Here is a 25,497-nt window from a genome sequence, read left to right on the forward strand (position 1 = left end):
GCAAAATATGATGTTTGGCTTTTTAAGTACAAACAAAACAAATGACTCGGGAAGCTGTTGTGAGCACTGGGGCTCTTGCAGAGTGCGCCTATAATTACTGTGTTTCTCTCCGGTGCACGGCTGGAGTGAGACCTGTGCTCTGGACGGCGGCATCGGGTTGGGGGAGCCGTGTGACACGAATAGAACACGATGTTTTCTACCTGCGGGAACGGGCACAGATCTACTAAGTTACACAGCGACACAGGACGGACAGCAGGTCCTCTCCCCGTGGCATGAGGGTGTAAACAGTCAGAAGATAAAGCTCCTGTGTTTCCAGTGAAGCAGAAGTTAAGTAGTAGAGCAGCCCTCCTTTCCATCCAAGCTCCGGTTTTCCGTCTTGGTTTGTGTCTCTCCTGCAGTGGGACAGCTGCCCGGGGTCTTCCTTCTCCACTGCCCTCTACACCATGAGCCAGTGGCGCAGCTGTGAAGGAAACGGGGTTATGTAGATGTGAATTGAGAAGCCGGTGGCTGGCTGGTAGCTGTGAGAGGTCTCAGCAGAGAGCATGGTGTGGATGCTGCCTGGGAGGCTCATGGGGGCTCATGAGGGCCAGTGTAGCGCCTGAGGCAACCTAGGCCTGATGCTTATTGAACCTCCTCTAGATGAGTCATCATCACTTGACCAAGGGAAGTTGGGGAGCACAGGTTCAACGACAGGCCAGCACATGGATCCAGTGGCCATGGTGGCCCTCGACACTGTGCACTCAGTTGCTGGCCAAACATTGCACACCAGCAAATCTGGGACTGGTCTCAGATGTCACCCCCTACCAGCATGCATGTCACCTGTGACCCTCCCCTCCCCAGGCTCCCCTGGCTACTATCTGGGTGTCTCTGGTCCATCATAGTAAAAGGCTGCACCCTGCAGTTCCATGTCCTCACTTGACCCCAACAGGTGCAGGAGCAGGCCTCATGACCGCTCAGGACAGATGAAATCGACAGGACAGCTATTTAGTCTTCTTGCAAATGTCATCGCCTATTATGCAGCTGGGAGTTCAGCCTATTTTTGAGCACAAGGCATTCTATCACTAAATGGTAAGAACCACACTTTCTAAACATTTGCAAAACAAGAGCATGCAGAGCTTCTTTCTGACCTAACCCAATCTGCCACTGGTCCCACTGCAGGGCTCCTCTCTCACCCACATCGGAGTGGGCCTGCAGCGACCAACAGGTGATGCCAGCACTGGCAGAGCCCAGGTGCTCTGTGAGGGGAGCTGGTGGGCAAGGGAGACCATGCCTGGGGCCCCGGCTCCAAGCCCGAACCCTCTGTCCTTGCCATGGTGAGCAGCAGAAGGCAACCTTCTCTGGAGGAAGACGTCCTGAGAGCCATCTCAGAGCTCCCATGGATTAGGATCAAGCCATGAGTTGGTGGATAAGGAGACTAGGAACATGGCTGCAGCCCACCCTGAGTGAGATGAGAACAATCAGAGACTTCAGACCCCATGGACCCCGGAGAGGGTGCAACTGTCAGATTACAGGGCAGCTGTGTAAGACATGTTTTAAAAGTGACATATGCAACTTACAATGATGCACATCGCACAAGAAATAGGCGGACACGATGCAGTGTCCAGGGATGAAGTGAAGGGAAATTGCAGTCAGGTGGGACACAGTCTGGCAGCTACGAGGCGGAGGACAGGTGGCGCAGTCGTGGCTCCCGGCTGTGCCCACGAGAACTCTTTCCTGAGTGAGGGCAAAAGGGAGCCATGTGCAGACTTGCAAGAGTGTGGAAGTTAATCAGGGGACCTATTTTTAAGGGAATGTCTAAAGAACGTGTTTTTGAAAATCAAGTAAATGATCCTCAAAAAAAAGAGATGTATATGCCAAAAAGTATAATGAACAAATAAACACTAGACATGCATGTTAATACAAGAGGGTATTTCTGTACAAAATAGCAATAGTGACAACAACAATAATTATGTCTAATTTGTAAGTTAAAGAGACAGAAATGAGCTATTGGACACTAATAGCATATTAATCAGCAGAAGGAAGATTTAAATCCTTACAGTATTCAGAATGGGGGTTGAAAATTGTTTAACTTTATACTTGAGCTGAAATATGCATGGTATAATTTCAAGTCCTACTATTAAAGGAATCGAATAAAGTCCTAAACCATATAGAGAGGAAAAAGTAGAATAAGAAAAAAATTCCCCTAAAGTCAATCCATAAAAGGTAATAAAGGAGGAAAATAAACATTGAAAATGGGACAAATAGGCTGAAAAAGACCAAACAAATCAATACTTACAACAAGTTTAAATAGATCAATCTGCCTGATTGTCAGAGCACAACATTCCAGGTATCTGCAAGTTTTGAAAACACAATGCCTATATTCTAAGCTCATTGCAAAGTTGAAAATGAAAAGTTTGCAGAAGATATTTCAGGCAAACTCAAAAGAAACCTAGTGCAGCTGTATTTGTTTCAGACAAAAAGTACTTTAAAAGCAGAAGTATCACAAGGGAGAGAAGATGGCACAGGCTCCAGGAAGACGTGACAACTCTAAACATGTATCTGCCCCAGAGAACGGAATGTATACACACACCTGGTGCCACTGCAGGAGAAATTGGACAAATATGCTATCAAGGCGGGATGTTATATAAACATCTCTTTATTACCCATGGTCAAGCAGAGTTAAATTAGCAAAGTTGTAGAAGGTTTGAAGAACAGGATATAGAAGCCTATTCTAAGAAACAGAAGGAGAACGTTGTATCAACAATTAGAGATACACATAAATAAAAATTTAAATGTAATGTCGATAAATGGATCAGATACTCACCCACAGAGAAATCTCAACACACTTCAAAGAATAGGTAGCATAGGTGTCCGAGCACAATGCAATTAATTTAGAAATTAATAACAAAAAGATACATGAACATCCCCATATATTTGGAAATTTAAAAGCAGACTTGAAGAAATCACAATAAATATTAAACTATGCTTAGAACTGAATAATAAGAAAAATGCTGTTAAAAGTTGTGGAATGCCGCATACAGGGCATTTTGAGGGAAATTTCATAGCCTTGAAAGCTTATATCAGAAAACTGAGAGGTTGAAAATTAGTGATCCAAGGTCTAAATTAAGATGTTGACAAAAGTATAACAGTATACCCAAAGAAAGAAGAATGAATAAATAATAAAGACAGGAGCGGAAATAAATGAGAGAGTAAGCAAAGCAAGAATAGGACCCTGCACCCAGGCATCTGCCCTTCAAACTGTGTACGAGAAAGTTATCTGTCCCCATACACGTCCCTCATCCACCCCTGCCTGAAATCACACCCCTTAGATGGTTTCTGAGTCAATGCGGCATCCAAGACCTGGAAGGATTGGCTGTCCAGCATTCACAGCTGACATTCGTGCCCTGACTCTGCCCTCACCTGGTCTGGGGCTGTCCCACGGAGGTGATGGAAGCGGGAGTGCCTGCCAGCTCACCTCCCTCTGACAAGCTATGTGACAGTGTGGCGTTCCTTAGACTCTCCATGCTTCAGGGGCCCCCTTGTAGGGTGTGGGAGTTGAAATGTGTCACATGTTTACTCTGCCTCTCAGCAATGTTAGGACCCTTCCTGCAGTTGCTCCATGGCATGTGATAAATGCAGGTGGAAGCTCACGCATGGGCACATGCCTCCCAGCTGGAAGGTGGCATGAAAGAATAACTACTGCTACAGGCCTGGTATGACCCTTACCATCTCCCACCTGGAGCCTCTCCTTACTAGCCCCCAGACACCCTGCAGCCCTACCCCGACAGAGCAGCCAGAGCGATCCTGTCAAATGGCATCAGATCTGGGTCCCATCAGATCCTGGCTCTAGACCTTCTGGAGCCTCTCGCCTCCTGCAGGTGGCCTGGGCTGGTCCAGGTTTTTCTCCCTGACTCACCGCCCCCGTGGGGCATGCATCCTTTACAGATCCTACAGGTGCCCTGCCCACCCCTCGGGGCCTTTCTCCCTGCTGTGTCCCTGCCTGGAATGCAGGCCCCTGGCTTCACACAGACATCTGCTCAGATGCCACCTCCTTGGTGGGCCCCAAGCCACACTCTGCCCTCTCTCACTTTCTTTTTCCACATGACCAGCTGCACCGGATATACTTCATCTGCTGCCTGCCCCTTCTCAGGTCAGGGGTTCACAGAAGGTGGTGTCAGGAAGCATTTGCTGAATGAACAAATGAGCCTCCCAGCTTTCTGAGGGCTTTCTGAGGGTTCAGGGATAAGCCTTGCTCTCCGGACCTGTCTGCATCAGCTGAGGGATGGTGGGGGGAGCGGCATTCACTCACCGTGAACTGGCGCACCTGCCCTCTGTCCACCAGCTGGCGCTCCTTCTCAGGGGTAATGGCATAGGCCACTTTCTAGGAGAGACGGAGAGACCGTGGGTGCTGGCACATGCTCAGTGAGGCGACTAGGGTCCCCAGATGGCCCACGGTCAGCTGCAGGAGCTGACATCTGTGTCCCCTTAGACCCTGGAGCAGAGTGCAGCATAAGCTGAAAAGGCAGATGCTGGAGAATTCCTGTCTCCACATTGGCTCATGTGGGCTCCGAGTGTAGGTAAACAGTAATCACTCCCACTGGCCCAAGTTGGGCCCCAGGGTACCTGAATCCTACTTGCCACACAGGAAGAGAGGCACCTGCTTTCTGTCCCATCCAACTCCAGGAAGCTGGCCCTCCTTCCACCTCCTGCCCAAATGGACCATGCCCCAGGGCCTAGACAGAGAGCAGCTGCACTCCTTGCTGGTCCTCCAGGGCCCATCTCTCAGCAGCTGCCACCTCTGACTCTCTGAGGCCAGGTTTCCTCTTCAGTGTTGCAGCCCTAGGGGACCCTCCCACAGCCTCAGCTGCCTTGGGTACTGAGATTTTATGCGGTTTATGTGCAGAGTTTGGCCAGCAGGAAGTGAGAGGCCACTTGATGTAGTTGGTGGCCTCATGATCAGGTGACTGGGATGGGGAAGGGGCCCTGTCCACATACGCACCTCCCTCAGGGTCCCGGGCAAGCTGTAGAACTTGTAGGCCGCGTAGATGGGCACCATGGACATGGAGGACGCTGCGATGGTCCACCCCAGTGCATTGGCCCACTCGGGGAAAACGTAGTCTCCATAGTGTGGGGGCCTGAAGGTCACGATGCTGACCACGACCACAAACTGAAAGCAAGGGCAGAGGTCATGCAGCAACATTTGGCTGGCAGACGGGGGGCACAGAGGTGGACTGGAGCCAGCGTACCAGGGCAGAGGGTCTCCCAGCCACTGCAGCTCTAGCGACCCCAGCCCCACAGACCCAGGAGGTGGGCCTGCTTCTGCAGCTGCCCTGTCAATCCCGAGTTGCTGTCTCAGGACAGCACTCCTGAGACACACATCCTCTCAGTTCTGAGATTGACCAGTGGGAATGCCCTCAGCTGGCCTTTGACAACCTCACACCTTGTCCCATCTGGGGGACCCAAGCAAGTAGAGCAGCCCAAGAATACCTCGCCTGTCTCAAGTTCACACACCCACTACTCAATCCAGAGTAGAGCCTTCACCCTCTGGACTGCGGGGAGATGGACATACTGGAGACGGGCCTCAGGCTGCCAGGAGGGGGAGACAAGCAGCTTATGAATGTTGGGGTGTGTCTCTGTGAGAAGCACCGTTTATATCACTGCACTTCTGATGCCTCTCTCTCTTTTTCACTCACTGGTCTTTGGGCTGGCCCGTGACGGGGTCTGCCTGAGCTGCCTGTCCATCCTAGGCCTCCCCCAGGTGACCGCTGGGCTGGCTGGGGTGAGGAGAGTCAGGGGCCAGGGGGTGCTGGTCTCTCTGCACAGTCCTGGGCTCTCTACTCAGACTTGGGCTTGACCTTGAATGGCCATTGGAGTCACCAGGAGAGTTTAGGTGTCGAGAGCCATCGGGTCTCAGTCACAACCATTCAGCCCTGGTGCTGCAGTGTGGAAGGAGCCATGGGCAGCCGGTAATGAATGCCGTGTCTGTGTTCTACTAAAACAGGCATGTGCGGATTTGGCACAGACTGTAAAAGCCAGGCAACTAGTGGACGTGGGTGTTGCCTGTGCCTGGGGAGGGCCTCCAAGGGCAGAGCTGTAACAGAATCCGAGTCAATCTGCCCTCTGGATTGAGTAGTTGTCTTGCCCAGAGGTCTAAATTCTATCTCGGTCCTTAAGGCAGGAAGTCAATAAGGCCTCCCCTCCAATACAGAGGGGTGGCCGAATGCAGGACACACAAGAGCCTTAGTCGGGGGAAGATCACCCTGGATGTGAGGTTTCTCAGTGGGTCTAGTGGGGGTGGGGCACACCTTTAGGAGACCAGAGAGAATTTCTGGGACCAGCCTGCCCTTCTGGTCTCTAGGCAGCATAGAACCACCCCCTACCGCCCCCCCAAGACTCCCCCCCACCCCGCCCCCCGCCTCAAGCACATTCACTCGCCCAAGTGAAAACCTGCCTGCGGCCACTACCACTGACCCTTGAGAACTGGGGCGGAGCAGGAACGTGCATGGCCTTTGGCTCCTTACCAGGAGGAAGCAGGGGCTGACGAACTTCCAGCACAGCCGCCAGTAGAGGCTGGGCCGCTGCCCAGTCATCTGCTTGATGTCATCGCTAAACTGCCGCACGCCTGGGAGAGCCAAGCGGGAAGGTCAGCACAGCACTTTCCCTAAGACCCAGGCAGGCGCCTTAGTCCCCACTGACCCCTGGCCTGCCCCAGGGGACCTCAGGCTCAGTCTGCCTCGTGTAGGCACCAGCCCCACTCCAGAGTGCCCAGTGGTCTTGCTGGCCAGGGGTCCCCACACATGTCCCCATGGTGACATCGGGTGACATTTGCTCCTCAATCCTAAGGGTCACTCAGGGAGACCTGTGGGAAAGCAGCCACTCTGCCTCACCACTCTCTGCCCTCTGCTCACCTCAGGTCCTCCTCCCCACGTCCCACAGCTGTCCCTGCCTGCCTGCTGCAACCATGTTTTCACTTCGACATCTGTGGCAAACATATTTACCATCTTAATCATCTTTAGGTGAAGAGTTTTGTGGCCTTAAGTATAGTCAATTTTTGTGCAGCCAATGCCTCCATCAATCTCTAGAATTTTTCCATCTTCCCAAACTGAGGCTCTGAACTGATTAAAGAGTAGCCCCCTTCCCCCTCGCCCAGCCCAGGGAGCCACCCTTCTGGTGCCTGTCTCTAAGCATGCGACAGTTCCAGAAACCTCCCTGAGTGGACGCATACAGGATTTTCCCTTTGGGGGCTGGTTTGTCTCACTCAGCATAACGTCCTCTAGGTCCGTCCACGTTGTAGCGTGTATCAGGATTTTCTTTTTTTAAAGGATGAGTAATAGTATTCCATTACTGTATGTATGTAGTCATCGTTGTTAAGGGAAAGCTATTACTAGATGACTAGTATTTTCTCCAGGAGATCCTAAAGGAGGGGTTTCCTGCCCATAATTTAGCCTGGGCTCTGGTCATACTGCTGCAGTTGGTTTGCTGAGGTTGTTGGGTCTCGTAGGTGTCACATGTGGGGACATACCAGAAAGGACCTCCATTCAGAATTCCCTCTCACACTCCAGTCCCATCATCAAAACCCTGGATGTGAAAATGGACCCGCGGGCAAAGAAGAATGGAGAAGGGCAAACCCAAAGGCCAGCAAAGAGGGGAATGTCCGCTTGGGGCCCCACAGCCCCCCCAGACTCAGCCCCAGGAGCAGGTCCAGGGCAACACTGCCTGGCGCCAGGCCGTCGGTGCTGAGACTCACAGGGCCCCTTGGCACACTGGAAGGTCAGAGTATTCTGATGCAGACTCTGTTTTTATTATATTTAGATTAGAGGGATGTGAATTGCTTTTTACAGAGATAATGCAGATCTCTGTCTTCTGAGGGTTTGGGGAACACATTTGGGGAGCAGGCAACCACTGTCCGGCCAGCTTTCCTCCAGCCTCCGCCAGCACTGGGTTCATGGCTGTGGGTGAAGCTTGAGGCTTCTCTCACTCTGTGAGGTGTTATTTTGGGGGTAGGGGAGAGATGACAAGGCATTGATTCAAGGTGCCAATGAAAATACAATATTTCCTTCAATATTTCTCTATTGAATGAGAGTTCAATATTTCCTTTTTCTATAGAACAAATATTATTGAAAAAAATGTTCTTGAGATGCAACTGTCAGTTAAGCCTCTCAATTTATTAACAGGGCATGTCAATAAATTGTAGTTTCCATGGCTCCGAGGCAGAGAATATGACCCCCTCTGTGACACGAGGGGTCACATGAAGTTGGGGTTTGTGCAACATCAGGCCTTCAGCTTCAGTACATATGTGTTTGGAGCAATACACCTATTTCCCTCAGAGACACCTGGTCAGGTGAGCTGAGTTGGCACCATGGCCCATTTTATGGAAGAGAAAACTGAGAGAAGAGAGGTGGGCCTGCCCAGGTCAGCACTTGGGAGAAGGGCAAAGCCTCCTTGAGATTTTTCTGATGCTGTTAAATGACACTTGGTCTCCATGCCAGGATGGGTGGAAGGCCATGGCTGCAGGCTGGGGCCAAGCCTCGGGTGGGGGCTGTCTGCTGACCAGCAGGCCTCCAGCCTTGTGGAACTCACAATTCTAACTTATGGAGAAGCACCTGGACCTGGAAGGGCCTGGAGTCAGGTGAGCAGTGGTGCCTGTGGTGGGTAAGGAGTTCTGCACTGTAAGAGCCTGATGCATGAGCAGGGGCACCTTGAAACACAACGACTGATGAAGAGCATTTGTTAATCATGTTCTCTGGTGAGGAACAGGCTCAGCCTGTTTCTCTTGTGTCTTGGAGGCTAGTGACCTCCTGATGAGCTGGACACAGACCTTGCCTCCACCAGCGTTAGTGTCCCAGCATCTCAGGAAACCATTCTTTTAAAGAACCAATTAGGGCATCTTCATAGCATAATTAAGTGGCCACACTGAATGCCTCTGACCACAGTAAGGATTTTGGGGTACCATCCAGGCTGTCTTCACTGAGCCAATGGAATGATGGTTGCCAAGCATCTCATCTCCGTGTCACCGTAATTTAGCTTCCTAGAGCTAACACTCATCCCTTTTCAAACCAGCTTTACCAGAAAGGAAGCAGCATAGCAACAAAGCAAGAGGCAGCCAGCCCCGCCAGTCACAGAGACAGCACAGAGGCTAGGTCTCCCGCTGCAGAAGCACACCAGCCCCCAGGAAAGGCTTCGACCTTACCGTAGAACCAGGCCACCCCTATGGCCTCAATGAGCACCCCAAAGAGGATGGATGTGCCAGCTGCGAAATGGTCCAGCAGTGTGAAGACATAGATGCCACCCTGGAAGAGAGGGGAGCGCCTGCTGAACTCTACATGTCCCAGTGTGGCATGCCTGGCTGGCGAAAGCCTCACCCACGCAAGTGCTTTTCCCAAAACATAAACCTGACCTGTGGGTTCAGTTTACAGACAGATTCTGTTTTACTCCCTATAAAGTCTGATTGGAGTCACTGAAATTCAATCCACCCACAACTTCTTAGGAACACGTCTATTACCAAAAAAATAAAGAGGACCTCTTCTCCTTTCTCAGGACTTCAGATGCCATTAGGAATGAAAGCAACCAAATGCCAAACTTGGCAGAGCCTCGATGGGGAAAGGAGGTGACCCGGGAGCCCTGCACCCTGTGGACTGACATCCTTCCAGCCCCACAAATCCAGATGACAGGAGGCTAAATCAAGAGCACCTCCCAGGGAGCTGTCCAGGTGCTGAAGTAACTCTAGACCAAGTTCCACTTGTCCCGTAGCTACTCCATGTGACCATAGCTATTCTGTGTGACCATAGTGACTCCATGTCACCACAACTACCATGCATGTGACCACAGCTCCCCTGAGTGCATCCACAGCTACCTGAGTATAAGTCGAGGATTGTTTTTGTGGAGATGCAGCTCTTAGAAAAGCTGTGGCTCTGTCTGGCCTGACAGCACCAGCCTTGCCACCCAGTGCCAAGTGCTAATGAGACATCATCAGGTGAAGCTGAGTCTGTACATACATTGGTGACGCAGAAGAGGGAGAGGAGGAAGGTGGCCAGGACGATGAAGAGAGTGAAGAGCTCCCGGTGCCTGTGCAGAAGCTGGAACTCATCAACGAGCCCGGTGATCACTGACTCCATCCCGCCCATCTGCAGCCAACACAGAGAAGGGGATGTGCTGGGGGACCACTCAGCACCACGTCCTGGTGCGATTTACATGTAATTCAGTGGATGTTCTCCTGGAAAATGGACATGGAGCAGGAACTGCATGGTGTCCAGGGTGCAGAATGCCTTAATGACAAGACAGCACTCGAGTGGGCTTCTCTCATGGCACGGCCATTGAAGAGAGAAGACTGGGGGTGGATACTCCTTCCACTGGTGGTGACTTTCCAGCCACTAGGGAGTCCTGGTGTGGGGAGAGAGGTGCTGTGTGGCTAACGCGTGAAGCCTTCCTGACGCTGAGTGTCACAATTTAGTGTTGTTCACATTGCCCTGACTGCTCGGGGACCCTTTGTCCCACTCTGTCGAGACCACCTCCCCAAGATAATGCTGTCATGGCTGCATCCTCACCAGACATGCTGTCCAAGAGTGTGGTCCACCCTGAGGGGCAGGTGACTGGACTGGTGGGAGAGGAGGTGGAGAGCTATGGAGCATGACCAGTGTTCTCATGGGGAGGGACTCTGCACTTTGCAGGAAGCTCAGGTGAACAAGGCCAGGCACGAGGACCTTGAGGTCTCAGCTGTTGGTCATGAGCAGGCAGTGGGGACGGAGACTGAGGAAGTCCAGGAGACCCAGGGATGAACCAGGGCCTAATGTCGCCCCCTAGCATATACCACACACACACACACACACACACATGCACACACATATGAAGAGCCACATATAAGACGTTCAGTGGGCAGGCCTGGGCTGCGGCTGGAGACTGCTGTTGCCCTACCCTGCAAATGCAGCCAACCCTCCTGGGGGCAAAGGGGTCACTGAAAGTGATGAGTCATGAGGAACCTGCCTTGAGTGTGTGGTCACGTCACCTTATTTTCCTGTGCAGCCCTCTTGCTTCATGTGTGTTTAGGGTCCATGGTGGCTCAGGCAGAGGGTGCAGCTGGTGCCCCCGAATGAAAAAAGAATGGGTGAGTTGGTCCAAACACCCTATCCCAGGAAAGGGCTCAAATAATCATGGGGCCCCCACCCTGCCACCCATGTGGGGCTCTGTGTGAGAACAGAAACTTTAGGGGACCCCCAGGGAGCATCTGAGGCTGCAGATGAGCCTAGCTGTCATGGGCGGAGTCCTGGGCACAGAAAATGCTGATGTCACTCACAGCGCTGTCGATCCCCAGGGTGAGCAGCATGATGAAGAAAACCACAGCCCAGGCCGAGGACAGCGGGAGCGTGGCGAGCGCCTCGGGGTAGATGATGAAAATCAGCCCTGGCCCTGAAAGCAGAACCTCTGGTTGCCACCGAGTGTCACCTCACATGTCACTTCATGTCTATACCTCCTTCCCTGCCCCTGAGAGGCCAGCTCAGCCCTTTTCAAGTGCCCTCAGATTTAGTAGCACAAAATCTTTCCCATCACCGCCTCTCCTGTTTTTCCTCCCGTGAACTTGGCAGACACCTGGCTCTGGACTCTAGAGAATGGAAACCCAAAACCAACGGGAGACTGATTCACTTGTCCCATCCCAAGTGGGAGCAGCCCTGCTGCTCTCCAAATCACTCTTGTTGCTGGCTGTGGGGGCTCTGGGGGAGGACATGGAGGAGATATGGGGTCCTACCTGTGTCCCTGAGCATGCAGCGACCCCTTGGGTTTGTCCTTCCTGAGTAGGTTGCAGACACACACACACACAGACACGCTCACACACTTGCACTCACTGTGGTCCATGAGCAATATGTAGTAAATATTTTCTGTGCTGTGAAGTACTCTAAATGGGCTCTTTAAAACCACAGACTGAATGCAGAGACCACACTCATGAATGCTGTGCGGTGTGTTGCTAGGAAGGGGCGTGCTCCTGTGCACATGCCAGCACTCCTTGAATCAGCCCCTTTAACAACCTTCTGGGACTGGCATTGCTGGGTCAGGACAGGTGCTGTGGGCAACCACACCTGCTCCTCATCCCCAGCAGGTGGGATCTGGGTAGATGAACATGTGGGCTTGGACAGAGAGGGGGACGGGAAGAGCAGGACCCACCTAAGATGAAGTGCAGCTTGGCCTCAGATGATCCAATGTAAAAAATATTCCCACAGGAAGTTGGCAACTGACCATTTTCGTGGTCAACTTTAGAATGCACTCACACTTAGCTGACGAGCGCTCTCCACTGAGCCTCTGCTTACAGAGGCACCTTATAGCTTTTCTGATTCTCAGTTGGCCTGTGTTGGCACCAGCTAGGAACGGGGCACTTATGGTTCTTCTAGAGGGTGGGTCAAAGGCCAGAGATGGGCCAAGCTCCCAGAGGCTCTATGGGCCCTGTGGTTGGGCTGGGCTCTCTGATTCCCAAAGGCCATGTTAGGGGTACCTCTTCCTATGCAGGGCCAGGGGGTGGTTCTTTGAGATGCTCTAAAGTCTAAAAGCCATAAATCCAGGAACCCAGAAACATATCCATCAGCTCGGATGAGCTAATGTCAACACCCTCACCTTGCATATCTGTACTTGAGTTAACATTTCACACTGTTTTCTTGAGAATTAGAGCCCTAGATGACATTTACTTTGCTTGTCATGCAAATGCATAGAAAACATTCAGCTTTACCTTCAGGGGTTAATAGAGATTTTTGCAAGTTATTGCTATTTATCATAATAAAGGGCAAAAAGAATGGTGAAGGTGCATAAATGCAAGTGAGTAAATTTCACTGCTCTGTACTTATTTGCGTTATGCTCCCATTCTCCCGCCTTTATTAATTTTTTTTCCTAGAGGATAGAATATGGACTTGAAAACATGGGGAGGTTTCATCCCAGCCCCCTGCTTTCTCTGCAATTTCAGAGGGGTCCTTTTGGATCTGGGAGTCTTGGTGTCCTACTTTCAAAGTAGGGGCTTAATGTTCAACTCTCCAGGAACTGGATGGGATGATGAGGCTGCCCGGCTGAGAGCTCAGGGCACAGGTGGAGTGGGTCCTCTGCTTCCTCCTCCCTGAAAGATCACTGACTCAAGAGTAAAATGACCCAGGAAGCTCAGTCAGTGACACTCAGGGGGCTTTTCTGAGTCTAAGGAGCAGACCCAGCAGAAGAGGGGACTTCCCAGCCATCAGGAGAAGGGGGAATCCTTCAGACTTGGGGCAAACTCAGAGAGACCCCTCACCACTCACCTGCAGAACGGTTCTGAAGGCAGGGGAGGGGGTGCAGCAATCTCAAAAGACCTGGAGCTTGTACTGACCCGATTCAAGGCTGCCTATGCCATGGTTTCTAACATGAACAGAACTAAGCAGACCCCCGAGAGGCCAAGGGGCTGCAGCAATCAGAGTCTCCCCTCGGCACCCGCATCTGTGCCCAGCCTCCCACCTTTCCCTGCCTGGTGATCATTTAGGTCAGCAACTCTAACAGTATCAAGGCCTGTGTATCTTTACCTCATTTTGCAGGAAAACACATTTTGAGAACTGACCTAGAGCAGGCGGAGGTGTGGGGGCCCCAGCCTGCCTTGGGGGACTCACCATCCTTGGCCACATCACCGATGGGCACGTTGTGTTTCTGGGCCATGTACCCCAGGAAGGAGAAGACCACGAAGCCGGAGGAGAAGCTAGTCAGTGAGTTGACTGAGGTGGTGATGATGGCGTCTCTGTGAGAACAAGATACCCCATCCCAGCACTGGAGCAGCCGCAATTTCCAGTCATCATTCTCAGTTTACTACGCCTGTTTCTCAGTGTGCACGGCCAGTCCCTCTTGCAGCCCAGAGCCTGTCCTCTGGCTACCCTGCCGGTGGGGACGGGACCTCCCATCTGGGACCTCCTGGCTGCAGGCTCTGAGCTCTGGGCATGTCCCTCGGGTGACCAACCATCATGTTTGCCTGGGACCGAGAGGCTCCTGGGGACAGAAGACACAGTGCTGAAGGCAAGAGAGTTCCCACCAGCAATGCTGGGGCTCTGGTGGACAGAACAGATAGCCACAGGGGTCCCCATCTATGCTGAGGGGGCTGTCAGGCAGGGGCACCTTGTTCAGATGCAGGATCTGACGTGTGAGTCTGGGGAGCCCTGGATGACGTGTTTTCCTGCTGCTCCTGCAGGGCTGGTGCTATTGGTCTGGAGACCCTACTCTGAGGGCCAGAGGAGAGCAGGGCAGGATGGAGTGGGTCAGCCCTTCTGGGAGCCCCAGGAGAAGGACATCGCATAGTGCCCTGGCCTGGGGGGCACAGGTGGGCTCAGGGAGGGCTGTCTCAGGGAATGCCATCCAGAGTTCACCCTTTGTGGGACCCTGTCAGTGGTCTGTCTGGTCATTTTGCTCTGCACACTGTGTATCTTTACCACATTTTATCCTCAGGATATAAAAGAATATAAACAAGAGCCTGTAAAGGTCAAAGAACGCAGGTCCCAGATAAATTCTGTTTCTGTTTTTAGAAGGATTTGGGGTCCAGCATGTGGCTACAGGTAAGTCAGGCCATTCTAGCCTTGGAGACACAACCGAGGTGGGTACACAGTGCTGCCTCTTTCCTGCCTGTCCTGATGCTGGTTCACCTGGGCGCCTATGCATAGGGTCCAGGACACCCTCCGGCACCCAGGCTCCCAGGTGCAGGCGAGGGGACAATGTGCAGGTGCTTCACTGTGGGAAAGTCTGGGGAGAAGCCTGACCCTGGGCTTTGTGAGGAAGAGCAAGGCAGGGGTGGGTGAGGGGCAGGGGTGGGGCCTCAGGGGGAATCTGTGGCTCCTGCAATCTAGGAGTCTTCCTCACAGGGAAGTGATACACACCTTCGTGAGTTTCAATACTTCCCTTAAAACAAGAATCAACATTTTGCCTGTAGCTACCCCATTGTAATTTCTACTTAAAAAGCCATTTGGTGCAAACCAAAGGGTCACTAGTTCGAGTCCCAGTCAGGGCACATGCCTGGGTTGCAGGCCAGGTCCCCAGTAGGGGATGCATGAGAGGCAACCACACATTGATGTTTCTCTCCCTCTCTTTCTCCTTCTCTTTCCCTCTCTAAAAATGAATAAATAAAACCTTTAAAAAAAAAGCCATCTGGCTCAGAGGTTTTGCACGCACAGCCTATTTTCCCCTTTCCCCTCCTTTCAACCAGGGACATATTATGATTCCCCTATATCAGCAATGCCCCCTTGATTTTGCAGACCCTCTTATGGGAGGGGATGGGATGGGAGCTCGTAACCTACCTGTAGCAGTTGTTGGTGAATTTATTGTAACTGGAGAAGGCAATGAGCACCCCAAACCCAACGCCCAGTGAGAAGCATATCTGGGTGGCAGCATCGATCCACACCTGCAGCCAGAGGGAAGACGAGCGGCTGTTAGAGATAATTGCGGGAAGCGAGCACCGGCTGTCACAGGCAATTGTGTGAAGACGGAGGCCTCGGCTCTCTGTCCTCCCTGCCTGTGTCTCTGGCTGAGAGACCTCCAGCTCCGTGGAACAAAGTGGAATTTAAACTCAACATCATTATCAACAAGCAACTGGCATCAACAACATGATCAGAGGCAAATGCATCTCAGGGAATAAACCTTCTTGTGCCACTGGCCTGAAGGAGAAGGAAGAAAAGCAGGCTGCATCTTGGTGCATTACTTGCGATTTCCCTGGGAATATCAGTATCATTTCCCCATTCGACCACAGTTAATCTATTATGAATTAATGCTGGCATCTGTTTTGCTTCCTCCTGCTTGCAGCCTGGAGCTGTGGTCCGGGGCTCTGCTGCATTTCATCTCTCTTTGGTTGTCCAGCTCCCTCTTCCTTCACACTTGTGGAACATGTGTCTGCTCTCATGGCCTCACCTCCTGTCTTTGCATGGCTCCTAGTCAATGCCACACCGCTGTCACTCACTGCTGTCCTCACCATATGGGCTGGAGGTGTTGTGTTCAAGGAGCCTTCCTCCTATGGCTCCTGCAGCAACTTCCCCTCCTGGGGCTTCCTAGGGACCTGGAGTCAGATGGCCCTCCCTGCTCACCCACTCCTTTCCATTTCTGCCTCAAGGCTGCTTCTTCCTGAGTCCTGATGAGCCCCTACCTGCCTCTCATTGCAACCAAGCAGCACAAGGCAGCCACCTTCCAAAGGGCACCTTGCCTCCAGCCTTTCTCCTCTGTCCACATGCTCCCTCCACAGCTAGTTGAACTTCCCTGGGTGGCTGCTGGAGTCCCACCCTCTGCCTCAATCTAGTCCACCTCAACTTTTAATAAGCCCCTTTCTAAAGCTACCACTACCATCACTCCAACATCCACCCACCAGTGGTTACTGCCATTTCTGGGCTGTTTCCCTGCAATGCCACCCCTTCTCTCTCTTTCTTGGGAGACCCCTCTCCCATGGGCTGGCCAAGCCTCCTCTGCTCATAAAGCTGTCTCCAAGTATTTCTTCCTTTGCTGAGGAAACCTACAGCCCAGCTCTGGACTTAGTTTTTGATGTGATGTGACCTAGATCATGCTCATGTGCACTGGGCACCTGGAGTGTTTCACCAATGAGGTTTGGCTTCCTGAGGAGGGAGCCTTGGTTCCTGCAATGCTGGCAGGTCTCAGCCTTGCTGGGCTGATGAACAGGGAGCTGGAGCTCAGGGCTGCATTCTAGGTGAGTGGAAAATCTCTCTGGCCCAGACTGGGCAGCCCCACTGGTGCTTATCCAGGGAATCCAAGAGTGTTCCTCCAGGATACAGGCTGGCTAAGAGGAAGAGCAGCCTTCATTCTACCCCCGCAGGACCCAGCAGGTGATCTGCTCCCCTAACTGCCTTCTGTGTTCCATTCAGCTCCCCTCTATGCCCACACCAGACAATGAACTCTACCAGTGGGGTCAGGGACGCACATTGTCCTGCAGAACTTCGCATGCAGTAGGGCAGCCAGCACCTGCTGGATTTATAGAGTGAGAGAAATTCCAGATGAGCTGCTGTTTTGGGATCTCCTGCCTCCTAAAACAGGCCTCCCCTGGCACCATGCCCATCAGTCCACATAGACTGCAGGGCCTTGAGCAGTGGGCATACTCACGGACGCCTCACAGAGCCGATGGAAGTCAACACTCAGGTATGCTCTGATGCCATCCATGGCTCCGGGAAGAGTGATTCCTCGCAGGAGCAAGGCGAAAAGGACCACGTATGGCATGGTGGCCGTGATCCACACAACCTGGGGAGAGGACAGCGTCACCAGGCCACACAGGCCACCTGCTGGCAGGGAGTGGGCACAAGGTCACTCTGATGGTTTGTGTTACGAGAGAGGTGGCCTCTGATTGGGAAGCCCAACATCCCAAACATTCACAGGACGCCAGCTCAGCAAATGCTCACTGGGATGAGACTATAAATGCCTTCTATGCTGTGCATCTTTCCCAGGGATTAAAAGAGGACAAACAACTTGGCAAGGAAGGAACATTCCTATTCCATATTTGGTCTGTCACAGTATGAGTAAGCAGGAGTGGCTGAATTTGTGATGCGTGAGATGTGAGCACATTTCACTGATTGGGCAAATGTGCACCTGGATTCCATGTTAAGAATGGGTTCCAGGCTGCAGGGAGGGGAAGAAAAGCGCTGTCATGAGCGAAAGATTCCATGTGTTGGTGCTTTGCTACATGTGTTATTACAAGTGATGAACACATTTTGGTCAAGATCACTTTGGGTGTCCAGAATAACCAAAATATTTTCATCAGAAAAAAACAATTTATGTTGTGCTTGTCTTAATGCTGGAAACACTCTGCTGTGGGTGCTTTCCCTGTGATGTCATTCCTCAACCATAGTCATTTGCTGAATCTTCCACCCAACTCTGGCCACCTGTCCACTCCCCAACCCAACCACAGTCCCCTGTCCACTTCCTAGGCCAACCACAGCCACCCCTCTACTCCACAGCTCAACCACGGTCACTGTCCACTCCTCAGCCCAATCACAGCTGCTTGTCCACTTCCCAACCCAACCATGGTCACTGTTCACTTTCTGATCCAACCACAGTCACCCCCATCCACTTCCCAACCCAACCTCAGCCCACCTGTTCACTCTCCAGCCCACCACAGCCACTCCTCCATTCCACAACCCAAACATGGCCCCCCTGTCCACTCCCCAACCATGACCAGGTATATACATCCCAATTGGTGAGGCTGCAGCCTCACCTTCCCAGAAGTTTTCACTCCCTTCCACAAGCTGAAGTACAGCAGGACGATGACCAGCACGAGGCAGGATGTGAGCTGCCAGCGGGGAGGGCCCAGGTCATTGATGCCACTGCTCTCATGGAGGTGCAGCACACCACGCCTGGAAGGAGAGAGTGCATGTTTCTCCTTGGGGACTTACTCATAAAGCTGCTTCGAGGACACTGCACATGCTGGTGTGCACCTTAAATGTTCCAAGTTGCTCTGAGAATTAGCACCTCATCTACACTGGTCAATTCCCTTCCCCAAGACTAAAAATTCCTCTTGCCTGAAGTTGTGTGAAACCCCACAGACACTTCAGAGGACAGGGCACTGCGGATGCTATCGGCTGGGGAGAAGAGCCAGCAAGCACCAGCATTGTATAAGATAGCCACACTAGTCATGCCAGGATGCTGCAGGGCACAGGGAAGGGTAGGTTCTTCCTAAGAGCAGGTACATGGTGGGATGATGAGAGGATGTCTGGGTAAGGTGGTTTGGGGCTGAAACGCAGAAATTTCTGGAATGTAAGTGGCCTGGAGGACCAAATAGTGATGGCCTGGGATGTTAGCAGCCTTAGCAGGGCTGTAACACTTCCACTTCCTGCGGCATTCCTTCTTCAGGTGTGTTTGTTGTCATGGTTCTTGGATCTGGATAACGGAGCACTGGGGTGTACCGGTCATGCACTGGGCTTTACCTGCACTGTCTCGTTGGCTGCCCACTGCAGCTGTCCTGCCCTTTTACAGGCAAGGAACCCAGGAACCGAGGGTAAGAATGCTCTCCATCCTGAAGTCAGCAAGCAGCAGAGCCAGAACCTGGACAGCCTGACTCTGAACCCGTGCTCTGATGGGGGGAGCTGGCTGCCATGGAAAGGGGGTGAAGAGCCTCCATTCTGTCCATGAGAGACTGACACCATACCAATTAGAAAGCTGGGCAAAGTACACCAAATGAGTGTTTGCAGATGTGGCTGTCACAGGGCCGAGACTCCTGGGAGAAGGGAAATGATGAGGTGAGCCCTGCAAGGCCTCACTTCCCCTCTGGAGGCACCTTCCCAGTGGCAGACAGGGGGTCCTGAGCACAGCATGGGGTCTTGCTGTGTGAAGGAAACAGTGACAAAGTTCAGGGAGTCTCAGGTGCTGGAAAGGCTCTCCACCGGAGCCCAGTGACTCTGACACAGAGCGAGACTCTGCAGGTCTCAGAGTTCACGCAGGGTTGAGGACCACTAAGCTCCCACCAGTCAGGGCAGGGGACTTGCTGATCACATGGAGAGCTCAGCGGACTCTGGAAGAGCGACTACAGTAGAGGGAATAAGCATTCCTGAAACAAAGGCTGCCCCAGAAGCATTTCAACAAGGTGGAGAAGAAGAAAACTGTACCACAAGCAAATTAACTTCCTATCAGAGAAAATCCAACACACGTTAAAAGAAGATCGCAAAATCTAAATAGCACAAATGTAAAAATCGCCAAGTCCAGCACCTGATATAAAAGTTTATAGACATAACAAGAAGCGAGAAAATGTGACCTACAGCCAGGAGAAAATCGATCCATAGCTCCCTCACACCAATACAAAAATCCACTCAAATGGGTAAAAGACAAAATGTAAGAGCTGAAATTATGAAACTATTGGAGGAACACATAGGCATAAATCTTCAAGACCTTGGATTTAGCAATGGATTTTTAATTAAAATATTCAATTTATTTAAACAAACAAAAAACCAGTTCACCCAGTTTTTCTAATCCCCCAGCCCCTTACCTCTGGCAACCACCAATCAGTTCTCTATGTCTATGAGCTTAGTTTGATTTTGTTCTGTTTCTTTTCTTTTTGGCTATAGATTTTTTTATATGGCACCCAAAGCAAAAATAATAAAAGAAAAAGATAGATAACTGACTTCATCAAAATGGAAAACTTTTATGCATCAAGACACACTATCAACAAAATAAAAAGACAATCCGTGGAATGGGAGAAAATATTTACAAATCACATATCTGATAAGGAATTAATATCCAGAATATATAAAGAGCTCCTAAAAGTGAACAATAACCAAAAAATAAAAAAATAAAAAATAAAAACTCCAAACAACTCAATTCAAAAGTGAGCAAAGTACTTGAGTAGATATTTCTCCAAAGAAGGTATACAGATGACAAATGAACTCATTAACTCATGCTCAACATCACTAATCATTAGAGGAATGCAAATCAAAACCACAATGAGATACCACTACATAGTCATTAGAATGGCTATTATCAAAAAAAGAAAGAAAGAAAGAAAGAAAAAACTCAAACAGAAAACTAGCATTGTCAAGAATGCAGACAAATTGGAACTTGTGTGTATTTTCGGTGAGAATGCAAAATGATGCAGCTATTGCAGAAAACAGTATGGTAGTTTCTTAAAATATTAAACAGAATTTTGATATAATCCAGGAATTCTACTTCTGGGTATATACCCCAAAAAATTGAAAGCAGGGACTCAAAAGGATATCTTCACACCATTGTTCATAGCAGCATTATTTCCAGTAGCCAAAAGGTAGAAGCAACCCAAGTGTCCACTGATAAACAAAATATGGTCCATCCCCACAATGGAATATATTCAGCATTAAAAAAAGAAGGGAGCTCTGACATACTACAATGTGCATGAACCTCGGAGACATTATACTAAGTGAGACAAACCAGACACATAGGACAATACTGTACAATTACTCTGATATGAGGTCCCTAGAGGTGTCAAATGCAGAGACAGAAAGTAGATGGTGGGGGCCAGGGGTTGGGGAGGGAATGGGGAGTTAGTGGGTAATGGGGACAGAGGTTCAGTGTGGGGGGATGGAAAGTTCTGGAGATGATGGTGGTGAAGGCTGTACAACAATGTGAAATTACTTAATGCCACTGAATTGTAAACTTACAATTGGTAAAAATGGCAAATTTTCTGTTATGTACCACCATATGAAAAAATCCCTACCCCCTCAAAAAGCAAAATTATTTTCAGAGAAACAAAAGCTGAAAAAATTCACTGGTTGCAGGTCTGCACTGTAAGAAGTGCTCAACGGAATTCTTCAGATGAGATGGAAACCTGCCTCTACACTAAGGTAGGAGAGTACCCAAAGTGATGAATGAATAGGGAAATAGAAAAGCTTTTTCTGTTTGAGGTTTATTTAAAAATGTAATTTACTGTTTAGATAAAAAATAGTAACATGTATTATGGGGTTTATAACATATTGTAGAAACAAAAGTTATGACAACAATTCCTTAAAGGATGTGAGGGGAAATGGAGATACAGTGTGAATGGCTCCCCCATTATATGTGAAGTGGTAAATGTTATTTGAAGGTAGTCATGCTAAATGTGTATATTGTAAACCCTGTATTATCCACTAAAATTAAAACAAAGAGCTATAGCTTATTAGCCAACAGTGTAGATAAAATGAAAGCCTGAAATTGATTAATTCAAAAGAAGGAATAAACACAGGAAACAAGAAACAAAGAAGCGATGGCAGAGGAAGAAATATCTAGATGAAAGCGTTAAACCCAACCATACTGATAATTACTGATTGGAAACTGAAGAAAAGACAGAGATTGTGATACTGAATAAAAAAGCAAAAACCATCTCTGTGCTGTCTACAAGAAAACCACTTTAAATCTGATGCGTATAGGTTAAAAATACAAAGGTGGAAAAGAAAGCTGAGAGAATTCATTGCCTGCATGTCTGCCCTATAAAAAATGCTCAATGAAATTCTTCAGGTGAAATGGAAACCTGGGCTCTACATAAGGGTAGGAGAGCACCCAAAATGTTGAATGCATAAGTAGAAAACACCACTCACAGGAAAGCTTGGGTGGTCATACATACTATTAGAGAAAACCAACTTCGGAATCAGACATATTACCCAGAGGGACATTTCATAATAAAGACACAGTCAGTCCAAAGAGTTGACATTCATAAACATACATGCATTTCATGACAGTCAAAATACACGAATGAAGTGAAATCAAATAGAACTGTGAAGAGAAATAGGCATATCTACAATTATAGTTGAGATTCAACACTCTTTCTCACTAACAATAGAACAAGCAGACAGAGAATCAGTAAGGAGACCTGCACAGCACTAGCAGCTAACAAGACCTGGCTGACACACAACTCTCAACCCAACAACAGCAGGACCCACATTCTTTTTCATTTTTTAAAAAGATTTTATTCATTTATTTTTAGAGAGAGGGGAAGGGAGGGAGAAAGAGGAGGGAAATATCAATATGAGAGAGAAACAGTGATAGGTTTCCTCTCATACATGCCCTGATAGGGGGCTGAACCTGCAACCCAGGCATGTGTCCTGACTGGGAATCAAATGACGACCTTTCACTTTGTGGGATGATGCACAAGCAACTAAGCCACACCAATCAGGGCAGGACACACATTCTTTTTAGGTGCTTGTGGAACACTTACCAGTATCAACCATATACTAGGCCATAAAGCAATTCACTGTATATTTTGAAATAATGAGGTTTTATAAGTATGTTATCTCACCAAATCAGAATTAAATTAGAAGTCAATAACAGAAACATATCTAGAAAATCTCCAAAGGTCTCAAAATTAAACAACAAACCTCCAAAAATATCTCATGAGTCAATGAAGAAATCACAAGGCAGATCAAGGAACACTTTGAACTGAATAAAAATGAAAATACACTATATGAGACTTTACAGGAGGCAGCTAAAGCAGTCTCTTAGAGGCAAATTTATAGCTTTAGATTTGTAGCTTTCTAATTTATATTAGAAAGTAAGTGAAGATGGTATTGATGAGCGTTTACAGGACTGAGGGACACTTTAAATTGGTGGGAGTTGCATGGGCCTATTTTGGGGTTTCCAGAGCCCTTTCCTGGCCCAGATTTCATCTCTGTCAAGTGTGTTCACTGCATTGTGTCATGATTCTGGAGTCACAGCCACGAACTTCTGGTTTCTGCTCTGAGCCTATAGCATTTTCTTTTCTTTTTTTTTAAAATTAATTAATTTATTTTTATTCAGTTACAATTGTCTGCATTTTTTCCCCTTCCATCCACCCCACCCCAGCCAGTCCCACCTCCCTCCCCCACCTCTACCCTCCCCCTTGATTTTGTCCTTGTGTCCTTTATAGTAGCTCCTATAGACCCCTCTTCCCACTATCCCCTCCCCACTCCCCTGTGGCTATTGTTACAATGTTCTTAATTTCAATGTCTCTGGTTATGTTTTGTTTGCTTTTTTCTTTTGTTGATTATGTTCCAGTTAAAGGTGGGATCATATGGTATTTGTCCCTCACTGCCTGGCTTATTAAACAAATCAACAAACAAATGTTGGAGAGGATGCGGAGAAAAGGGAACCCTAGAGCACTGTTGGTGGGAATGCAGACTGGTGTGGCCACTGTAGAAAACAGTATGGAATTTCCTCAGAAAACTAAAAATGGAACTGCCCTTTGACCCAGCAATTCTGCTGCTGGGATTATACCCTAAGAACCCTGAAACACCCATCCAAAAGAACCTATGCACCCCAATGTTCATAGCAGCACAACTTACAATAGCCAAGTACTGGAAGCAACCTAAGTGCCCATCAGCAAATGAGTGGATCAAAAAATTATGGTACATTTACACAATGGAATTCTACGCAGCAGAGAGAAAGAAGGAGCTTATACCCTTTGCAATGGCATGGATGGAACTGGAGAGCATTATAGCATTTTCTCATGCATACCCCACTAGGGACTGCAGATGGGAGGTTAGCAAGCACAGGGACTAATGAGGAAAGAGGTTCTGGGTGAGAAATGGGGACCCCATAAAATGGGCAAATTGGGGGTAACTAATAAAGGGTTTCTTTCTCTCAGGTAAGAGGAATGAAAATAAAGCAAACTTCATGGGCTAGCGATTATTCACAGCTGAGTCTCCAGGCTGAGCCTTCACATGGGTGTAGTCATCCCCACTATGACTGCTTCCTTTCATTTGTCTGTAGAGGAAGCTACAGCAGAAGGGCTTCTGGAACCCCTGGGAGCTGGGGACACATCAAGTCCTGCAGGACTCTCACTTTCTGGGGAGAGTTCTGCACACACAGTCTGTGGAGCATGAAAAAGCCACCCTGAGCCTGTGCAGCTCAGCAATGGAAGGCATGAGCACTTCCCATTGACCACTGATTGGCCACCTCACCAAGCCTGACAGTTACTGTACTCTCTGAGGACCTGGAGTTAAAATGCATGGTGAAGACCTTTCAGATCTACCCTGCTGACATTCCAGTTGTCAACTGCACGATAGTTCATAACTTTGCGTACTGCACAGGGGACTGGAGTCCCATGATGGCTAGTACAGAGCTACATGTGCCCACAATGTAAGACTTAGAGCTTTACTAATTTACAATTGCAGTGTGTTGGCCTTCATGGCACTTCATGGAGAGCTTCCTAATTACATTTGCCTGCAGGAACATGCAATCCTTTTCACAATGGTCCGCTTTACAAAGTGGACTTAAATGCTGGAAAACACCCTGACCTGCAGGCCCTGACATGGTCACAAGGACCTAATTCAGGGAGATCCAGTCACCACTCCTAGTAAAATCGCCTGCAAAGCTCTTGGGGAAGAGCACCGGGGCCTCCGTATCATCACTAATCCATGACTTTGTTGTAAACCTTCTTTAAATGCCTCACTTTTGTCCCACCATCACCTCCAGTGATGGCGCAGCGTCTGCTCATGCTAACCTGACTTTTATGAAGTGGGGGCCTGGGCACCTTCTGTCTCAATAGCCCTCTCTCAGACTGGAGATTTTCACTTGCACTTTATTTATTTGTTTGTTAGTTTATAATGGAATCACTGAGGTGACATTGGTTAATAAAATTAAATAGGTTTCAGGGGCATGATTCTATAATACATCATCTGTACATAGTATTGTGTGTTCACCACCCCAAGTCTCCACCTCAAGTCTCCCTCCATCACTATTTGTCCCCGCTTTACTCTCTTCTACCTCCCCATCCCCCTTTCTCTCTGATAATCACCATAATGTTCTCTATAAGGTTCTTTTTTTTTTCTTTCACCTTTTTTACCCAGTCCTCCTACCCCTTAGGCTATAGATTTCCAAATAGATTTCACTAGTCTGATTTTTTAAAATCATGTATCACATACATTCTTTCCCTCTAGCATTCTTAGTCATAAATCACTAGAGTAACCAGTTTTTTCCCCTCTAGTTTTCTTATCTGAAAATCACTTAGATAAATGAACTCTTTCCACACCTGCCCAACAAAAGATAAGCAGTTCTAAAACGGTGTCACTGGGCACCTTTCGACACGGCAGCAAGCTTTCCAAATGTTCCAAGTTGCACTGAAATCGATCTTGAAACTGCAAAAGA

The 25,497-nt window shown here is 49.2% G+C and overlaps 1 protein-coding gene across 1 annotated transcript in view; it reads right to left on the minus strand.

Annotated features, from left to right (window-relative positions):
• Window positions 1-124: 124 nt before the first annotated feature.
• The window catches only part of SLC6A3 (solute carrier family 6 member 3), a 35,333-nt gene continuing 9,960 nt past the window's right edge, over window positions 125-25,497 (minus strand). Inside the window, exons 4-14 of the mRNA XM_045186350.3 lie at window positions 18,155-18,293; window positions 17,050-17,184; window positions 15,249-15,352; window positions 13,584-13,708; window positions 11,270-11,382; window positions 9,975-10,103; window positions 9,170-9,269; window positions 6,501-6,601; window positions 4,979-5,146; window positions 4,289-4,360; window positions 125-460 (exon numbers count right to left, since the gene is read on the minus strand). Of these exons, the coding sequence (XP_045042285.1) occupies window positions 437-460; window positions 4,289-4,360; window positions 4,979-5,146; window positions 6,501-6,601; window positions 9,170-9,269; window positions 9,975-10,103; window positions 11,270-11,382; window positions 13,584-13,708; window positions 15,249-15,352; window positions 17,050-17,184; window positions 18,155-18,293 (1,210 nt within the window). The 3' untranslated portion in view covers window positions 125-436. The remainder of the gene's footprint in view (window positions 461-4,288; window positions 4,361-4,978; window positions 5,147-6,500; window positions 6,602-9,169; window positions 9,270-9,974; window positions 10,104-11,269; window positions 11,383-13,583; window positions 13,709-15,248; window positions 15,353-17,049; window positions 17,185-18,154; window positions 18,294-25,497) is intronic.

Source organism: Desmodus rotundus, chromosome 1 (assembly GCF_022682495.2).
Source record: "Desmodus rotundus isolate HL8 chromosome 1, HLdesRot8A.1, whole genome shotgun sequence".
Classification (NCBI taxonomy): domain Eukaryota; kingdom Metazoa; phylum Chordata; class Mammalia; order Chiroptera; family Phyllostomidae; genus Desmodus; species Desmodus rotundus.